Consider the following 18,252-nt stretch of genomic DNA (forward strand, 5'->3'; position numbering starts at 1 on the left):
ATAAATGAATGAATGAATATGTAGCATAAATTTAGTTGCAACTGGACATTAGTAAAGAAAGTCATAAATCTATTTTAATTGGGTGCTAGATATCACAATTATTTTAAGTTATGGAGATATCTGAGATTATTTTGAGGGATAACATTTCAGAATAAACTTAAAATCTGTTTGAAAAGTATCACAAAACAGAATTATCTACCACTATGAATTAATGATATTTTATGATGGTAAGATAATATTGTAGAGTCACATCTGTCCTATTGCCACATTATAAAAAGCCAATTAGTCAGCTAAAGAAATTGGCACCTGTTAAAATGTGAAGAGGATTTTTCCATTTTTAGTGATAGGTAAGTTGTGATAAATTATCTCTTGACAAAGTTCATTTTAACACCTGGCAATAGCATCCTATGATAGGCTGTTTGCTCAGTGTGACATTTCTTTGGTGGTAGCTCTGTCTGCTGAATACTTTATTATTTGCTCTTGTGAAAACTTAGGAAGGAAATTTAAAGGATTATTCATCTGCATCTGAGTGTGTACATGTGCATGTTGAGGGTGATCCAGAGGGAAGAAGTTTGGGGCATGTTGAGTCCTGGGACAATGATAAGGATTCGTTGCTTTGTAGTCTTGTTCCTCTCTCAGAGAGTGGCCTTGCTTATCTTCCAAGACCTGGGGAGCTGATGTTTGCTATGCTTCAGCAAAATCCTAACCAGGCAGAAGCTCCCTGGTGTACTATTGCAATGCTTGGCTCTTGTTGGAAAAGACAGGAAAATCTGAGATCTCATTGCTGAGCTGGTGATGGCAGAGGCTTATCCCCTGGCTGTCTAAGCGTGGTTTTGATGCTCCTCGTTGGTTCTGCCTGTTTGCTGCAGGATCTCCTGGAGGTACTTGTACAGTGGACTGGAATAGACTGCACTGCTCTCTGCTGAATAGGACTCTTCATTCCTCTGAGTCCTCTCTTCAAGGCCTGCCTCAGGGACTGAAGAATTGTGTCCCTTCTTGGCTGGAGTTTGTTCTCCTGCCAGCTCTTGGAAGCCTTTATCCTCTTCCTCTAAGGTGAGAAGTTTCTCGGTTTCGAGGTGTGTCTGGGACTCTGGGGGCTCACTGGGCTCCACAGCTGGACCTGGGCCTTTAGTCCCCGAGCCCTGAATCTTGTGCTCTTTGCCTTCAGGCGGTTCCCGTTCCTCGGTGAGCTGCTCATCCTCTCCTCCGACTGCCGCCTGAATTCTGTTTTCCTCACCCAGTACTACCTGTGTCTGGGTGTCTGGGTTATCATTGGGACTTCCTTGCACAGATGCTTCGTGTGAGTCTGCTTGACTCTGGGAATCCCCTTGCATAGGCAGGTCCCTTGTCTCTGAGCTGCTGTCAGCATCCTCTGGAGCCAGGCTGTTGGGGGTTTCAGAAGACCCTTTATCCTTCTGTGTGACTGTTGGCTCCTGATCTTCCCCCCGGAAACCAACCTCCTCCTTGACAAGCTTGTCTTGAGTCTTGGTGACCCTGTTATTTTCTCCTCCAGACCTGTTCTCACGTGGTGACGACTCCCACATTCTTTCTCCTGCTCCTGGTATCCCTTCTACTGCAGGGGCATTTTTGTTGCTCACAAGTGCTTCTGCTGTCCCTTCCTCTGCATCTCTTGCCTCTTCTCCTGGGGTGACTGCTTCTTCAATTTCAGGATGATTCTGACCTCCTCCTTCTGAGCTTAACTCTTGTGTCTTAGAACCTTCTCCGTTATCCCTTTCTTTTGCTGATTCCTGGAGTTCCCATCCTGGATACTTGCCACCCTGTGCTTCCTCTTCCAGGGCTGGTGGCTGAGACTTTCTTCCGCTTTCTTCCCTCCCTACGATTTCCTGGGCCTCAGGGCCTCTCCCCTCTTTTTTTTCAGTTCTCACATCAGGCGTTCCTGAAACACATCTGCTGTCATCGTGGACTGACAAGTTGCTTGTTTCCTGTTCTTTTTCTTGTGCTGGGGGTTCTTGGGTCTCAGGTGTTCTGCCGTCACTCTCTGGCTCAGCTGCGTTCTTGGTCTCCGGGGGTGTCCTATCAGCATTGTTTCCTGGTTCTTGAGTCTCGGCTGTTCTACCATCATCCTTGGAATCAGTTTGGTCTGGCAGGTCTGCGTCCTCTGAACTCGGTTTATCTTTTTCTTGTTGTGGCTGTTTTTGTGGGTTAGAGGGTTCCTTCACAACCTCTCCTGCTGCAACTCTCTCATCTTCAGGGGGTCTCTGTGTTGTTTCTTCTGGGGGAGAACTTTGGGTTCCCAAGTTCCCTTCCTGTTCTCCAATCTGACCCCTTGTCTTAGTGTCACTTTGCTTCTTCGCTGATTGATCTTCTTCCTTGGGAGTCTCCTTATCCTGTCCCTCCTCCCCCTTTGTGGGACTGCCCTGCTGCTCCGATCTTGCTGTTGGCTTATTTGTCTCATTTTCAGCCCCTTTGTCTCCTGTTGATGCTACTCCTTGGGTCACTTCCTGACTCTGTCCATCTCCTTCCAGGTGTTGTTGGTTCTTCAGTTCATTGTGCCCAGAGGCTTCTCCTGGCAGTTTGTGAGTCTCGGTGTCTCCCTGTGGTTCCACCCTATTGTATCCTCTTTCCCCAGGGCTGAGCTGAGCTGATGACACCATTCCCAAAGGAAGCTCTAATTTATCTTGAGTCGGTGGAGCTCCCTCTGTGGGCTGGCCAGTTCTGCTGGTTGCCTGGAGATTCATATCATCTGGCTTCTCCTCTGGTGTAGACCCTTGTCTTGGTTCTGAATTTAGTAATGATTGTGTGTCAAGGTAATGGAGGTTCAACAAGTTGCAGATTGTAAGAACAAATTCGTCAAAACTGATGGTGCCATCACTGTCAATAGTCAGAAGATTCAAGTTTCTTTCTACAGCATGAATGACACGTGGCTGCATGAAAACACAGTGAGAAATCAGCCTATTTACAAGAAGTCAAGTGTGTTGAGTGCCTACATGTTTCCCAAGAATACTCATTTTTTTTTTTAGCCCTATTCTTCAGGCACTTGTGAGACTTCCCAAAATAGTAAGAATTTTTAAATAATATATTTTATTGATTTTTTTACAGAGAGGAAGAGAGAGGGATAGAGAGTTAGAAACATTGATGAGAGAGAAACATTGATCAGCTGCCTCCTGCATCCCCCCCTCCCACCACTACTGGGGATGTGCCTGCAACCAAGGTACATGCCCTTGACCGGAATCAAACCTGGGATCCTTGAGTCTGCAGGCCAACACTCTATCCACTGAGCCAAACCAGTTAGGGCTAGTAAGAATTTTTTTTTGATTCTGGATGCCATTTTTTTTTTTTTTTTTATGAGAGAGCAAAGGAGCATTTACATCACTTATGAGTTGCATTTAGATATGTACTAGTTCACAATTCCTCTCAATTTGAGCTAAGGAATATTGGCTAAGCAATTGCACAGAGCGGGGAGCTGAGAATGAAAAAAGTTGTTCAACAGCAGTGAGTGCTGAGAGCCGGTAGCCAGGTGTAAAACAGGCAGGGATCACTGATGCCCATCCTGCTTGGATTATGGAGAAAGGACAAACGGAGGATTTGTGAGCACCATACCTGAAGAGCGTCCCCAAACTCTCCCTGGATGAGCCTTTTCAGCTCTCTGCAGGTCAACGTCGCCTCACCACCATCTTCCCTGGCATATTTGTGGAAGGTCTCGATTACACGGAGGACATCTCGCAGGAGCCGAGGCATCTTGACAAACTCAGGAGACTCTGAGAAAGGACAAACAAACTTGATCTTCTACGATGGGTCCTTCAGGAAGGAGATAACAAGATCGTCGTTCTTTCTGACTCTGTCCCAGCTTCACTGCCATTATCTGCTCTATTCTGCATTTTAAAATACTGTATTTGAACTTCAGGGGGTGATTTAGTTTTGTACCAGGTAATGTGGTGAAATCAGACCTAGCATAGGTAAATATTAGAAGAGACACTTCATCCTATCCTTCAGAAAACAGCAATGCTCATAGGTTCAGAGAAGGCTTTATTGCAAAAGGAGGGTGGAAAGAGAACTCAAATGTAAGTGCTAAAATACACAGATAAAACCAACAGAGTGAGATCAATCCTTCCAGCCTCACCTAACAGTGCCCACCTGTTTTCCTCCCACCTTGACTCAGTCTAACTCCTCTGCTTACGGAAGTGTAACTTTTGAAGTTAGGAAAGTTTGTAGAGAAAAGAGAAGTAAATCAACTGCTATGTTTGAGGCCAAAGCAACTATTATTATTATTATTATTATTATTATTATTATTATTATTATTTAGCCAAGAAGACATGGCTCAGGGGCTCAGGGAACTTACTGGTAAAATAGTCCTGACTTTCCCCTCTCCCCCCATCAATACCCATCATTTCAATAACTCTGCATTTTTAATTTAATATAGGTCTGAGTTCTATGTCTTGTTAAATAATATTCATGCCTATGTCATACAAACAGTTTGTATTTAAAAATACATATTTTATTGAATTTTTACAGAGAGGAAGGGAGAGGGATAGTCAGAAATATCTATCAGCTGCCTCCTGCACACCCCCTACTGGGGATGTGCCCACAACCAAGGCACATGCCCTTGATTGGAATCGAACCTGGTACCCTTCAATCCGCAGGCTGACGTTCTATCCACTGAGCCAAACCAGTTGTGGCAAGTTTGTATTTTTTATTTTTTAATATATTTTATTGATTTTCCACAGAGAGGAATGAAGAGGGATAGAGAGCTTAGAAACATCGATGAGAGAGAAACATCGACCAGCCGCCTCCTGCACAATCCCCACAGGGGATGTGCCCACAACCAATGTACATGCCCTTGACCAGAATCGAACCTGGGATCCTCCAGTCCACAGTCCGATGCTCTATCCACTGAGCCAAACTGGTTTCGGCACAAGTTTATATTTTTTAAAACAGAAAATTATCAAAGAAGTTCTGGAAGCAAGTGATGCATTTGGGTGGCTGGACCCCTTTCCTCCCCTCTCCCCTCCCCCTCGGCCCCCCCATTCAGTATCAAAAATAATGTTTCTTCTGAAATCCTTACATAATCTCACATGGAAGCAAAGCAGTAGCTCAAGAGATACTCATTGAGACTTACCTTGTCCAGGAGTGAGCACAAGTGGGATGCGGGTCAGCTGGTTGTGAGCTGACAGCAGGCACTGAAACCTTTTATTGAGTCTCTAATCGCACAGTTTGGAAGGAGACATCCTCTGGGTCTCATGCCCTGATTCATCACCACTGACTCCTCTGTTTTTCTGCTGCCAGCTTGTCTTACTTTTATTTCCTTCTTTAGGCAGATTCAGTTCAATCTTGATTTCAGACTCATCCAGGGGAAGGGAAGAAGGTATCTTGGTTCACTATTGACTTTTTGAGGTATCTTTGGGATGATTTTTTTTTTTTTTAATCTAAGGACACAATTACATTTCTGTTGGACAAATCATAGGCTGGTAGGAGCCTCAGAAGTCATCTGATTGGTCATTCTACTCAGGATGGACTTAATTGGACCCAGCCCAGAAAGATGGGTGTCAATCATGTGTTTAAAAATAGAGGCTCCTTTTAGCCATGTGACGGAAGTGGAGATACCAGTTGATTCAGGTGTTTTAATGCTCTGCTCTCTGTGCTTACAGGCAGAGTTGGGGGTTGGGGGGAATCTCAGCTGGGTTGTGCAGCACTTTGCTTACCTTAGATGTGCTATTTAAAAAATGTGATCAGTCGAAACCGGTTTGGCTCAGTGGATAGAGCGTCAGCCTGTGGACAGAAAGGTCCCAGGTTCGATACTGGTCAAGGGCATGTACCTCGGTTGCGGGCACATCCCCAGAAGGGGGTGTGCAAGAGGCAGTTGATTGATGATTCTCTCATCGATGTTTCTAACTCTCTATCCCTCTCGCTTCCTCTCGGTAAAAAATCAATAAAATATATTTTTTAAAAAATGTGACCAATATCTGCTCTTTAAAGGCAGTTTTATAATCCAAGGAGCATCTATTTAACTGTGTTCTTACTGTAAAGGGGAAAGGGAGACAGAAACTTTCAAGCTGAGGACAGGTAGGAGTAAAGCCCCGGATGCTGAACTGGCAAGTGTTTTTATTTCCTCCTAGAACTGGGTTCCTCTTAGAAGAGAATATATAACTAACAGGAGAATTAGAATCCGTTTCTGTTTTAGATATTTAAAGAGAGAATAGAGTATGGTTTAAAACATTCGTGCCAGCTTTTAAGAAATAGGTCCATGAAAACAAGTGTAAAAGATAAACCAAGATAATGGCAGGGTGGGGTTGGAGGTGATTTATTATGTGAGAAATCTGAGACTAAGGAAAGCATTGATATTGATCAGAATCATTTTATCTTGCGGATAATCAAGGCAAGTATATAAGGAAACTGAATGTTGGGGGAGGGGATTTACATTAACAGTTTCTGTCTAGAAATAAAATTTTTCAGCATGCCCCTAAAACAGGGGTGGGGAACCTTTTTCCTGCCAAGGGCCATTGAATATTTAGAACATCATTGGCTTATTATAATTCACTTAATATAAGATTATGTTGCTATGAAAAAAGCTCCTACGTTTATTGAATTGCAAGTCCCACCAGCGGTGCCTTTGCAGGGCCAGACCAAGTGATTTCGTGTGGGGCCTAATATGGCCTGGGGGCCAGATGTTTCCCACCCGTGCCCTAAAACGAAGACGCTCCTAAGAATTGAGATTGGCATATAAAAATCATTTTAATTCTTATCAGTCCACATCCCCTGAGAACCAACTATTTCTCACTCACGGTACCAACTACTGGGATGTTTAAAGTTGAGTAAGTTATGTCTCCCTGCCCTGGCACTCACAGGCCAATCTCTTGAGAAATGATTGAAGGAAATTAAGTATGTACAAGGCTGACTTAAAAAGAAAGACTCAGAGGTTGAGTGTTGATGTATGAACCAGGAGGTCAGGGTTCGGTTCCCGGTCAAGGCACAGGCCCGGGTTGTGGGCTCCATCTCCAGTGTGGCGAGTGCAAGAGGCAGGTTATCAACAATTTTCTCTCATCATTGATATTTCTATCTCTCTATCCCTCTCCCTTACTCTCTGAAATATATTTAAAGAAAAGAAAGACTATCAGTGATGAGAGAGAATCATTGAACGGCTGCCTTCTCCAAGCCCCACATTAAGGACTGAGCCTGCAACCTGGGGATGTACCCTGACTGGGAATCAAACCATGAGCTCCAGGTTCATGGGTAGATGCTGAACCACTGTGCCATGCGCCAGCCGGGCCTCGCAGGGATTATTGTAATATCCTGCTAATGCTTTCCTTTTAACCCTCTCCAGCCCACCATCCACATTGCAGCCAGGGTGATCCTTATAAACTATCAATTCGGTTAATTACTCCCCTGTTTAAAATGACAAGAATTTCTTGTGGTAGTGGGGGACCAGAGTTTAAAAGGTGGATTGCCTCTAGAAAGTGGAGGGCCTTAAATTCCAAACTGAAGATTTTAGACTTTGTCTTGCAGAAAATACAACAATTTTTTTTTTTTTTTTTTAAAGGAGGAGTAATAACAAGTAGAAATCAGACTTGAAAAAAGTTTTTGTAATTTGAGTGCCTGCCATGGATGCCTGGAGGGTTCAGAAAATAATACCCATTCAAGAGTCTACTTTTGTTTTGTTACAGATTATTGCATGTGACTGTCAGCTTTTACTAACAAGGAAAACACGTGCTTATTACTTAGTACATAGATTATAATCTTCAGAAGATTACAGCCCAGTACACTTGCTAAACAAACATAATTACTATGACTGAATGAAAATATTAGCAATGTGTAATTAATGTAGAGATGGGTTCATACTTAACTAATGGCTCAGATTTCCAGTTCAAGTGGAACTAAGTTCCAGGACTTTGCTTTTCCCCCCCAGAAAAGAAATGAGAGTAATTAAGTGCATATGTGAAGTTCACAGATCTGGGCAATGATCTTTGAAAGTACTAGGGTCACAGAAAATGGAGTAGGTAGGAATTTTATCCTTCAATGAATAAACCTGGGATGATAGGCATTCTGAAGAGAAATTTGGGAGACAAATTGAGAGAAGTTCAGGTCTGATTGGCTAGAAAAGAAAGATCTTTGAAACTGGAACTAGGCTCCGAAGCTTCAGTAGTTAACTTTCCCCGATTTCGGTAGTGCTGGGCTGAGGGATTATTTTGAATTGCTTTGAGAGCTTCAATTGGACAAGCTGAATGTTAGAATTAAAGTAATTATTTTTCAGTCCTGGGAATAACCTTGGTGATAGCTATTCTAGACTCACAGTTGGAAATATGAAACAATGGAGCTTAAATGGCTTGCACAAGGACACACAGATAGTCAAGTGAAGGAATTGGCCAGAATGTCTACTTCACCACTGTATGCATATTGCCTAGAATGTCTGACACAGAGCAGGAACTCAATAAATATTTATTAAATGAATAAAGAATCCCTAGGCTTCTTATTACTTGTAGTATTATTCCCACTGCATCATAGAGAAACTATGACAGATGTAATAATAAAAATAAATAAAAAGAAGAAAAAGAGGGTCTTTGGGCAACCGGGACAGGCCTGCACAATGTCAGAGGATAAAGGTGATTACAATACAGATAGATTTTTCTAACAAAAGAACGTCCCCTTTCATGATGTATTAGTTTGCTAGGGCTATCATAACAGCCACAGAATGGGTTGCTTAGCCAGTAGAAACTTATTTTCTCACAATTCTAGAGGCTATAAATCTAAGATCAAGGGGTTGGTAAGGTTGTTTTTTTTTTTTTATTCTGAAGGTTATGAGGGAAGGATCTGTTACAGGCCTCTGTCCGTGGCTTGTAGATAGCCATCTTCTTCCTGTGTCTTCACATCATCTTCCCTCTATCATGTGTGTCCAAATTTCCATTCATTTTGGACTAGGGCCCACCTAATGATCTCATTTCAAGAAAATATTTATCTAAATACTGCACCTCATATTTTCTAAAGTACTTCGGGTTAAAACTTCAACATATAAACTTTTAGGGGGGGACATAATTCAGCCTAGAACACATAGAGGCCAGCTTTGCTATCACAGAGCATTTTAAACCCTCAACCCCATTCTTTAGCAGCAGCCAAGGTAATGTTAATCGAGCTCCCAGTTTATATTTAAGCAGTCAATTGCCCAACAGCCTCAAGCTTCTGCCCATGTGTGTATATTAACTATGTGAAGCAGGAGGGATAGCCTGCCAGATTGCTAAAAGAAGAGCCATAGGGCATGGGCTGGCTGGCCCATTTTTTTTTTAATGAGGTTATTATAACTGACGAAACAATACTTTCTTCTTTGAAAATGGCTCTTTCCTCATCTTGTAAAATTCTGTAAGACATCGGTAGGGCGTTGTTTTTACCAGAGTTATTATCGTTGAACTGTAGCGTAGATGATGAGTGCATATTTCAGGAGTTTCCTGGGGCTCTGAAATAAATGCCTGTTGAATGGATCTTGGAGAAAGCCAGTGAGGCTCTTCCATGGTTTCTAGGAAGATCCTTAAGTAAGGAACATACACTGATCTTAGGGGGAAAATAGTTTTGTAGTTAGAAATCATTTGAAATAGGTGATATTCCATGGTAGTGTGTCAGGGGATTTCCAGGTTCTGTCTTTGGTGGGCGTCTGCTATTTGTGTTCAAGTGAGGGAGAGGCTGGTGCTCCTTACAGAAAATGCCATTTCCTCCATCAGAATGATACTCAGCAGCAGAGCTTTCTTGTCTCCACATCCGACAAAGATGATGAGTATCTATAATATAGGACGTCTTCTCATCCATGACCCTCACAATTAGAAATACTATCCTGGATCAGGGCCTTTTTTGGACTTATTCCTGGTATCAAGGCTTGAATACTAAATATAGACTCCAGCAGATGGCACAGGAACATTAGATAATAATCTGATATTTTTGGCACTATTAAACACATTCTGACTGTCACTTAAGAGATGGGGCTGCTTAAACCAACAGCTCATCTACAATTTCTATAATGCTGAGCTAAACTTTCAGGCCATTTTCTACTATCAGCTCATTAGACATCAAAGACAAAGAAGCTGCTGTATTCTTGAATGGAAATATTAACAAACATTGGGAGCACCATTATTTGCCATGAAAAGTGAAAAAACAAGCAAAAAACAAAACAAAACAAAGCAAAATAATCGGTTTGGCTCAGTGGATAGAGCATTGGCCTTTGGACTGAAAGGTCCCAGGTTCGATTCTGGCCAAGGGCATATACCTTGGTTGCAAGCACATCCCCATTGTGGGGTTGCAGGAGGCAGATGATCAATGTTTCTCTCTCATCTCTGTTTCTAACTATCTCTCTCCCTTCCTCTCTGTAAAAAGCCAATAAAATATATTTAAAAAAACAAACAAAAAAACAACCAAGCACAGAGGTCATGAATAAAAACACTTGGGCAGAGAATCCTAGCTTTGGGGGCTGGGGGAGGGGGAGCGGAGGGGGCACCCTAACAGGGAAAATTGGTTGGGGAAAACAAAGATTGTGTGTTTTATTTTCTTTCTTTTTTTTTAAATTTAGACATAATCATAACCAAATACCCTTAAGTGAACGGCAAATTTTTTCAGTTCCTAGGCCACTAGATACTGAGCTATGATTTGATGCATAATTAAAACAGACAAAAATAATTGTTTGCTAAACATTTATTATTAATTTTTAATACAGTCCGATTATTTCAACAAGAATGTCTCCAAGGCAGTATTAGTAGGCTTCAAAGGATTGTGGGCTGATGGGTCTTCTTAAGGACCTGTAGGAACTTGTCCCTCTGTTTACAAATTTTTCCCTTCCCTTCCCCCATAATGCTCTCTGTGATCTCTTATTGGCCCTAGAGCAAGATAGATGTCTACAGGATCCTAAGCAGGTTTCCTCTCAGGTAAAATTAATAAAGGTAGTAATATTCTGAAATTTACCAAAGATTGGGGGAAGAGAACTGAGCACTGTAGACTGCAGCAAACACAGTTTTAAAATTTGAGTTCTGGACTTGTTGAGAAACACCTTACTTTTGCTTTATGAGATTTAAGTGTTTATGGAGTCAGGTGTAAAAAAAAAAAAAAAATCCAGTTCAAACTCTAAGTTTTAAAGCTAAATGTTATTCTTAATAGAGATTTCTTCCAATTATGGACTTCAAACTTTCACAGGGAGTTTTCCTGTGGAAGTCAGTTTCTGTAGAAGTCAGTTTCCCTACAGTAAAAATCCAGCCCCCCTACACAATCTATGCCAATTATGCCAAAAAGATGAGAGGTTATGTGGAGGTAAATATAAATGTAATTTAGGTCCAGGAAGAAATATCAACATGGACACTAAAAATACCTTAATTCTCCACCAGAGAGGTCAACCATTTAAAAAACAGATCTGATTCTTTTGACTCTCCCATCTGATTATTCTTGTTACTTCTGAAAGCAGCAAATGAACATGTTCCCCAAACAAAACTCCTTAAACACATTAAATGACTTGTTTTTTTTTTAAATGCACACCACATCTGCACCAAAGAGCAAAGACAGCCTGCAGTAAAGAACTACTTGAGGAAGACTAAAAGAAGTACAAAGTCCATGACATGAGTCTAGTTTAAGACTTTGGAAAAAAAGACAGAGTTTCCCCACAACCAAAAACATTTGAGTCATCTGGGACCCAGTGTTTCCCATTTTCCTTTGCTGAAGCTTTGGCAAGTGTCGGGAGGCGCCAGCATTTAAGGACGGTATTGGGACCTCTGCTCTTGGATGTACTCATAGAGGGGGCTAGAGCGCACAGGGGCGCTGGCAAACGGACGCTTGCCGGACTCCAGAAGCTGCTGCCGGCCCAGATCCTTTCCCTCCCAGCCGCGGCCGCGCCTCTGCGCCTCCTCCAGCTGGCGGAGCTGCTCTTCCTCCCGGATCTTCCTCTCCCGTTCCTGCCGGCGCCTCAGCTCCTGCTCTTCCCGCAGCTGCTGCTCTTCTTGGCGGCGCAGCAGCTGCTCTTCCCGTTCCTGGAGGAGCTGTGGATCTTCGCGGAACTTTCTGTCGCGGTCCCGGCGAAGCTGCTCCTGCACTTCCCGGCGGCGCAGCTGCTGTTCCTCCTCGCGGAGGAGCTTCCTGTCGCGCTCCTGGCGCAGCTCTTGCTCGAGCTCCTGGCGGCGCCGCTGCTGTTCCTCCCGTTCCTGGAGGAGCTGTTCCTCCGCTCGGAGCTTTCTGTCGAGCTCCTGGCGGCGCAGCTGCTGCTCTTCCCGTTCCTGGATGAGCTGCTTTTCCTCCCGGAGCTTTCTGTCGCGCTCCTGGCGGCGCAGCTGCTGTTCCTCCCGGCGAAGCTCTTGCTCGAGCTCCTGGCGGCGCAGCTGCTGTTCCTCCGGTTCCTGGAGGAGCTGTTCCTCCGCTCGGAGCTTTCTGTCGCGCTCCTGGCGGCGCAGCTGTTGCTCTTCCCGTTCCAGAAGCTGTTTCTCCTCGCGGAGCTTCCTTTCGCGCTCCTGGCGCAGCTCTTGCTCGAGCTCCTGGCGGCGCAGCTGCTGTTCCTCCCGTCGAAGCTCTTGCTCGAGCTCCTGGCGACGCAGCTGCTGTTCCTCCCGTTCCTGGAGGAGCTGTTTTTCCTCCCGGAGCTTTCTGTCCCGCTCTTGGCGCAGCTGCTGTTCCTCCCGTTCCTGGAGGAGCTGTTCCTCCGCTCGGAGCTTTCGGTCGCGCTCTTGGCGGCGCAGCTGCCGTTCCTCCTGGCGAAGCTCTTGCTCGAGCTCTTGGCGGCGCAGCTGCTGTTCTTCCCGTTCCCGGACGAGCTGCTTTTCCTCCCGGAGCTTTCTGTCGCGCTCCTGGCGGCGCAGCTGCTGTTCCTCCTCACGGAGCTTTCTGTCTTCTTCCTGAAGGCGTCTTTTCTCCTCTCTTTCCTCCCTCAGGAGCTGCTCTTTCTCCCGCTGCAGCTGCTCCTCCTCCTGATACCTTCTCTCCTGTTCCTGGCGTCTCTTCTCCAGTTGCAACTTCTCCTCCTCGCGCTGCAGCTGCTCTTCCTCCCTCAGCAGCTGCTCCTCCTCCTGGTACCGTCTCTCCTGTTCCAGGAGCCTCTTCTCCCGTTGCAACTTCTCCTCGCGCTGCAGCTGCTCTTTCTCCCGTTGCAGCTGCTCCTCCTCGCGCTGCAGCTGCTGGCGCAGAGCAGGCTTGGAGTACAGTGTGTGGCGGCGCCTCTGGCTTTCCTCCTCTAGTTGCCACCTCCATTTTTGGTCGCGGAGCAGCTCCTCCTGGCGCCGCTCTTCCTCCAGGAGCTGCTCCTCCTGCTCTAGGAATTGCCGCTCCCGCCTCCGCTCGAATCCCCGTTGGCTCAGGCGCTGCTCCTCCTCCTGCAGTTCCCGCAGCCGCTGCTCGCGCTCCTGCAGCCGCCTCTCCGCCTCCTCCTCCTGCTCCAGGCGGCGCCTCAGCGGCCCCTGCCTGCGCGGCCGCGAGTACACCTTGCTCTGCCGGACTTCAGCCTCGCTTTCCAGCTGCCGCTGCCACCGCAGGGCGCGGCTCTCGCCCAGCTCGCCGGCCTCTTCTTGCAGCTCCTCCTCCTCAGCCAGCTCCTGCTCCCGCCTCCGCTGCTGCTCTCGCCGCTCCTCCTGCTCGCGCCTCAGCTGCTCCAAGAGTGGCTCCTGCTCCCGCCTCAGCTTCTGTTCCAAGCGTGGTTCCTGCTCCCGCCTGAGCTCCTGCTCCCGCTCTTGCCTCAGCAGTTGCTCTCGCCTCTCTTCCTGCTCGCGCCTCAGCTTCTCCAAGCGCGGTTCCTGCTCGCGCCTCAGCTCCTGCTCCCGCTCCCGCCTCAGCTGCTGCTCCCTCCTCTCTTCCTGCTCCCGCCTCAGCTTCCTTTCCAAGCGCGGTTCCTGCTCTCTCCTCAGCTCCTGCTCTCTCCTCAGCTCCTGCTCGCGCCTCAGCTCCTGCTCGCGCCTCTCTTCCTGCTCCCGCCTCAGCTGCTCCAAGAGCGGCTCCTGCTCCTGCTCCTGCTCACGCGTCAGCTGCTGCTCGCGCCTCTCTTCTTGCTCCCGCCTCAGCTTCTCCAAGCGCGGCTCCCGCTCACTCCTCAGCTCCTGTTCCCGCTCCTGCCTGAGCAGTTGCTCTCGCCTCTCTTCCTGCTCCCGCCTCAGCTTCCTTTCCAAGCGTGGTTCCTGCTCCCGCCTGAGCTCCTGCTCCCGCCTCTCTTCCTGCTCCCGCCTCAGCTTCTCCAGGAGCGGTTCCTGCTCCCGCCTCAGCTCCTGCTCCCGCTCTTGCCTCAGCAGTTGCTCTCGCCTTTCTTCCTGCTCCCTTCTCAGCTTCCTTTCCAAGCGTGGTTCCTGCTCGCGCCTGAGCTCCTGCTCGCGCCTCTCTTCCTGATCGCGCCTCAGCTTCTCCAGGAGCGGTTCCTGCTCTCGCCTCAGCTCCTGCTCCCGCTCTTGTCTCAGCAGTTGCTCTCGCCTCTCTTCCTGCTCCTGCCTCAGCTTCTCCAGGCGCGGTTCCTGCTCCCGCCTCAGCTCCTGCTCCCGCTCTTGCCTCAGCAGTTGCTCTCGCCTCTCTTCCTGCTCCCGCCTCAGCTTCCTTTCCAAGCGTGGTTCCTGCTCCCGCCTGAGCTCCTGCTCTCGCCTCTCTTCCTGCTCGCGCCTCAGCTGCTCCAAGAGCGGCTCCTGCTCCTGCTCCTGCTCCCGCCTGAGCTCCTGCTCCCGCCTCAGCTTCCGTTCCAGGCGCGGTTCCTGCTCCCGCCTCAGCTGCTGCTCGCGCCTCTCTTCCTGCTCCCGCCTCAGCTCCTGCTCCAAGGGCTCCTGGCGCCCCCGCCTAAGCCTCTGCAGCTGCTCTTCCACCTCCTTCTCCTCCTCCAGGAGCTTCCTTCTCAGCTCCTGCCGTTCCCGCCGGGGTAGCTGCTCCTCTTCCTGGAGCTCACGCAGTTTCTCCTCAAGGCGCTGGCGCTCTCGCTGCTCCCGCCTTTCTCGCCTTTGCTCTTCTCGGTGGGGAAACTCCTCCTGCGCTAGCCCCTTGCGCTCCTGCAGCTCCTCTTCCTCCTCGAGGAGCGCCTCTTGCTCCCGCCTCTGCAGCCGCTGCTCGCGCCTCTCTAGCTTCTCCCTCGGCTCCTCTTCTTCAGCGAGCTCCCTCTCTTGTTCCTGCCTCTTCTGCCTGCGTTCCTCTTCCTCCTCCCTGTCCCGGGGGTCAAACCTCCTCTGGTCTTCTTGCCTGCGGTCTAGTAACGGGGCCCCCTTCCCCTCACCCGGGGCTTCCTCCTCCAGCCCGGAGGCCTCGGCCAGAGCGTAGTAACAAGCTTGAGCCACTTTGAAAATGAACAGGAGGTACTCGTTGAAATCGACCAGCCCGTTACAGTCGCGGTCCAGAAGTTCCAGAATCAAGTCTACCGTTTCAGGATCATGTGGTCGCTAAAAAAAAAAAAAAAAAAAAGAAGACATTTTTTTTTAATGTACCATTTACAGTTAGTAAACTTCCTCACACAATATACATTTTACGATATGCAGACACTCAAAAGGCATAAGAGCGAAGAGAAAAATCCCAGTGTGTATGGTGGAGTTTTGTTGCCCTCATGTAAAATGTGAATACCTCGTTTCATAGCATACACTTGTTGGAAGTGTTTGCATCTTGTAATTTAATGCTGATTAAAAGAATGCAAGTTCTCTTTAGCTGGGTGGATAAGAACGAACTCATCCTCAACAGAGAAATACAATGGCTCTTTATGAAGATGTGCAACAGCCATTTCTGTCTGAAATAGCTGGTTCCTTCGACTTGACTTCTATTCTTTGTTTGAAAAGAGAACAAAACATTTATGGTAACACCATTTTATTGGTGATCAATATGAATTTATTGAAATTTGCAACTAATTTTAAATTCCTTTCAAGTCTAGTTTGATCTGACATCTTTGTTGATAACCTTCCATGACCACCAGTTCACTCACATTGTCATTGCCATCAAGTACATGAAATAATTGCTAGTAATTTCTTTTGTACTCAGACTATAATGACAGATATCTTCAGGCTCAAAAATGAATGGGAATGGAGTAGAGAGCTATCATGGTGTAAAATGAATATAAAGTCACATTCCTTGCTCTTGTTGCTCCTGAGAAGGAATTTCATAACCCAAATGAACAGAGAAATGTCCTTTTCTTCATATGTCTTACCCGAAGAATAGCTCCAAATTCCCTTTCAAGGAGGTCCTTCAGGTCTTTCTTGCACAGTGCTGCTCCATCACAATCATGTGAGGCATATTGATTGAAAACTTCAGTGATATCAAAGATGCTTCTCAGAAGTGGAGACATTTTTTCTTAAGTTCAAGTAAACCTAAAACAATAAAATAGGATCCAGAATTAAACTCTGTTTCTGATCTTTGGGAGGTTTTATCCCCACTGTTTTGGGCAGATCCTTAAGTAATTTGACTTTATAATAGTAGTTATTTTCAACCTGGACTTTCATTTTATTTTTCAATATTGTACAGCCCTAGAAAAGGGAAGGGAGATCCCGAGAAACATCAAGCCTGGGAATTATCTGCAGACTGTCCTGTAGTCAGCTTTCAGATTGTTCACACAAGCTGAATGAATTATCCATCTCTTCCTCCTCCCTAATAAATTTCAGATCAGCCAGTGTAGAGTATAACGTAGAAACTCATAGTCTCTGCCTCTAAAAGGGTAGGTAAAAGCCAAAAGGTGAAGGAAAATCTGAAAGTATCTTAAAGTGACTAGAAGCCACACACACCTAGGTGTGGAGCAAAACATTTAGTGGCAACTAGAACATTAAAAAGGGAATATGGATTATTTCCCAACATTATAGCCCATAAGAGATCTAGGAATATCATTCATAAGTCAGCAGTTCTAAGATTAAGCACTACTTCTCCTTAGTCAAAGGTGGCATTGTAATATTCAGATAAACCAATGCAGAAAACAAAGAGTACATTTTATCTGCTTTAACTAAGATATATCACAGATATTCAATTATTGAAAGCTTCTGAGAGGTACTTTCTGATTGGCTACCAGGGTCAATGAGTCAAATTGAACCTGGACAAATTTGAATAACATTGGTTTTATTGTTAGCTTTTGTTAAACCCAAATAAACCATTTGAATCTCGGCATTATAAAAAATGGAACTTAGCCAGAGCAGATATCCATGTTAAAAAGAATACATGGGAAGTTTCACTGACTGGGTGAGTATAGTGGTTTATCTAGCTGGCTTCTTTAATTACTACTCAACTTGAAATACTGCAGATACCATAAGTATATGAAGATGGCCCATATTGGGTAGAACCAATAAAAAAAGAGAACCAAGTGTTGGTAAACTTTGGAGACAGCAGTTTTTAGAAAGATGAACCCCATCAGAGTCACACATAACTATCTTCCAACCCCTGACATGCGAACATTCTTATAAAGTTTGGAGCCTTGAGAGGAGACCATGTCTCTATTTGAGTAATGGCTCCAACCACAAGAAGATGGCCTGGAGTTAGACATCTCTGTAAGGTACTGATGTCTTCTGACACTATAGACACCCCCCATCCCTTTCCCCCTGACCCAACATCTACAACAACTGGAAAATGAAGAATCACACAGAAGAACATGATCCCATTGAATGGGACTTACCCACTTCACCAGAGAGAGAAGTCGAGTGCTCGCTGACAGCACTGGCAAGTGTACTGGGCAGCTGGTAGCCGGGTCTTTTATAGGGGTTCTAATTGTGCCCTGCAGACCTACTTGGGAAGGAGACACCCACTCTGTGGGATGGCCTGATTCATTCCTAACCAAGCCCAGCTCCACCTCTGTCTCCACAAATGGTTTGTTTATCTCACTATTTGCTCAAGTACCTATTTGGCATGAGGTTCACAGACCTTGCCTCCTGACAGGGTACTGGCCCCACCTAACATAAAAGAATAGAATATTTGACAAAATCTCTAATTTTTTTAAATGGTTAAAGTGAAATAAAACAATAAAACAAACATCAATGTTCAGAACCTTAATTAATTATGATTTTATTTCAAAGTAGTGACTTCTAAGCCATTTACTATATAAAAAAAAAATCTAATGTATAGGCTGGGGTCAAACAGAAATCGTGACATGAACTAGTGAGAACTATTGATAGTTAATTTCTCTCTGAGATGTGACAGTTCATGGGGAGCTGAGGATAGCCCTGTCTGAAACAATTCTTGGACAATGAAAGGGTATAAGGAATTGATTTTAGTTTCTCCTCTAAAATGCAAATGGGAAAAAATTGCGCTTGTACTCTCTGGTCTTATAATGATTTTCCTATAGGGTGGGGGGATTGTCTTCTTAGTAAACAATTTTGGGTGTTTATTTAAAAATATTTCATTCAATTACTTATAAGAGAATTTGAAATCTGTCAA

The 18,252-nt window shown here is 45.7% G+C and overlaps 2 protein-coding genes across 3 annotated transcripts; both read right to left on the reverse strand.

Annotated features, from left to right (window-relative positions):
* Positions 1–582: 582 nt before the first annotated feature.
* Positions 583–5,341, reverse strand: TCHHL1 (trichohyalin like 1). Its single transcript, XM_084865251.1, has 3 exons — positions 5,078–5,341; positions 3,562–3,719; positions 583–2,885 (listed from the first exon to the last, which is right to left on the reverse strand). Exons 2-3 carry the CDS (start codon positions 3,697–3,699, stop codon positions 822–824), a joined length of 2,202 nt encoding a protein of 733 aa, XP_084721377.1. The 5' UTR covers positions 3,700–3,719; positions 5,078–5,341; the 3' UTR covers positions 583–821.
* A 6,090-nt stretch (positions 5,342–11,431) lies between these two features.
* On the reverse strand, positions 11,432–17,531 carry TCHH (trichohyalin). Of its 2 annotated transcripts, none has more exons than XM_084866319.1 (4): positions 17,495–17,531; positions 16,049–16,208; positions 13,849–15,296; positions 11,432–13,698 (listed from the first exon to the last, which is right to left on the reverse strand). In XM_084866319.1, exons 2-4 carry the CDS (start codon positions 16,184–16,186, stop codon positions 11,667–11,669), a joined length of 3,618 nt encoding a protein of 1,205 aa, XP_084722445.1. In that variant the 5' UTR covers positions 16,187–16,208; positions 17,495–17,531; the 3' UTR covers positions 11,432–11,666. The 2 variants fall into 2 exon arrangements, with proteins under 2 accessions (XP_084722445.1, XP_084722444.1); XM_084866318.1 differs by having other exon boundaries at positions 11,432–13,686; positions 13,801–15,296.
* Positions 17,532–18,252: the final 721 nt, after the last annotated feature.

This window comes from Pipistrellus hanaki, assembly GCF_964339955.1.
Source record: "Pipistrellus hanaki genome assembly, chromosome: 18".
Taxonomy (NCBI): Eukaryota; Metazoa; Chordata; class Mammalia; order Chiroptera; family Vespertilionidae; genus Pipistrellus; species Pipistrellus hanaki.

Excerpts from the sequence above, each read along its gene's own strand:
- TCHHL1 (XM_084865251.1), bottom strand. The coding sequence starts at position 3,699 with ATGCCTCGGCTCCTGCGAGATGTCCTCCGTGTAATCGAGACCTTCCAC. Across the intron at positions 2,886-3,561 it reads AGTTTGGGGACGCTCTTCAG|CCACGTGTCATTCATGCTGT; the intron begins GTATGGTGCTCA and ends GTTTTCATGCAG.
- TCHH (XM_084866318.1), bottom strand. The coding sequence starts at position 16,186 with ATGTCTCCACTTCTGAGAAGCATCTTTGATATCACTGAAGTTTTCAAT. Across the intron at positions 15,297-16,048 it reads AATTTGGAGCTATTCTTCGG|CGACCACATGATCCTGAAAC; the intron begins GTAAGACATATG and ends TTTTTTTTTTAG. Across the intron at positions 13,687-13,800 it reads GAGCTGAGGAGAGAGCAGGA|ACCGCGCTTGGAGAAGCTGA; the intron begins GCTGAGGAGAGA and ends GCGCGAGCAGGA.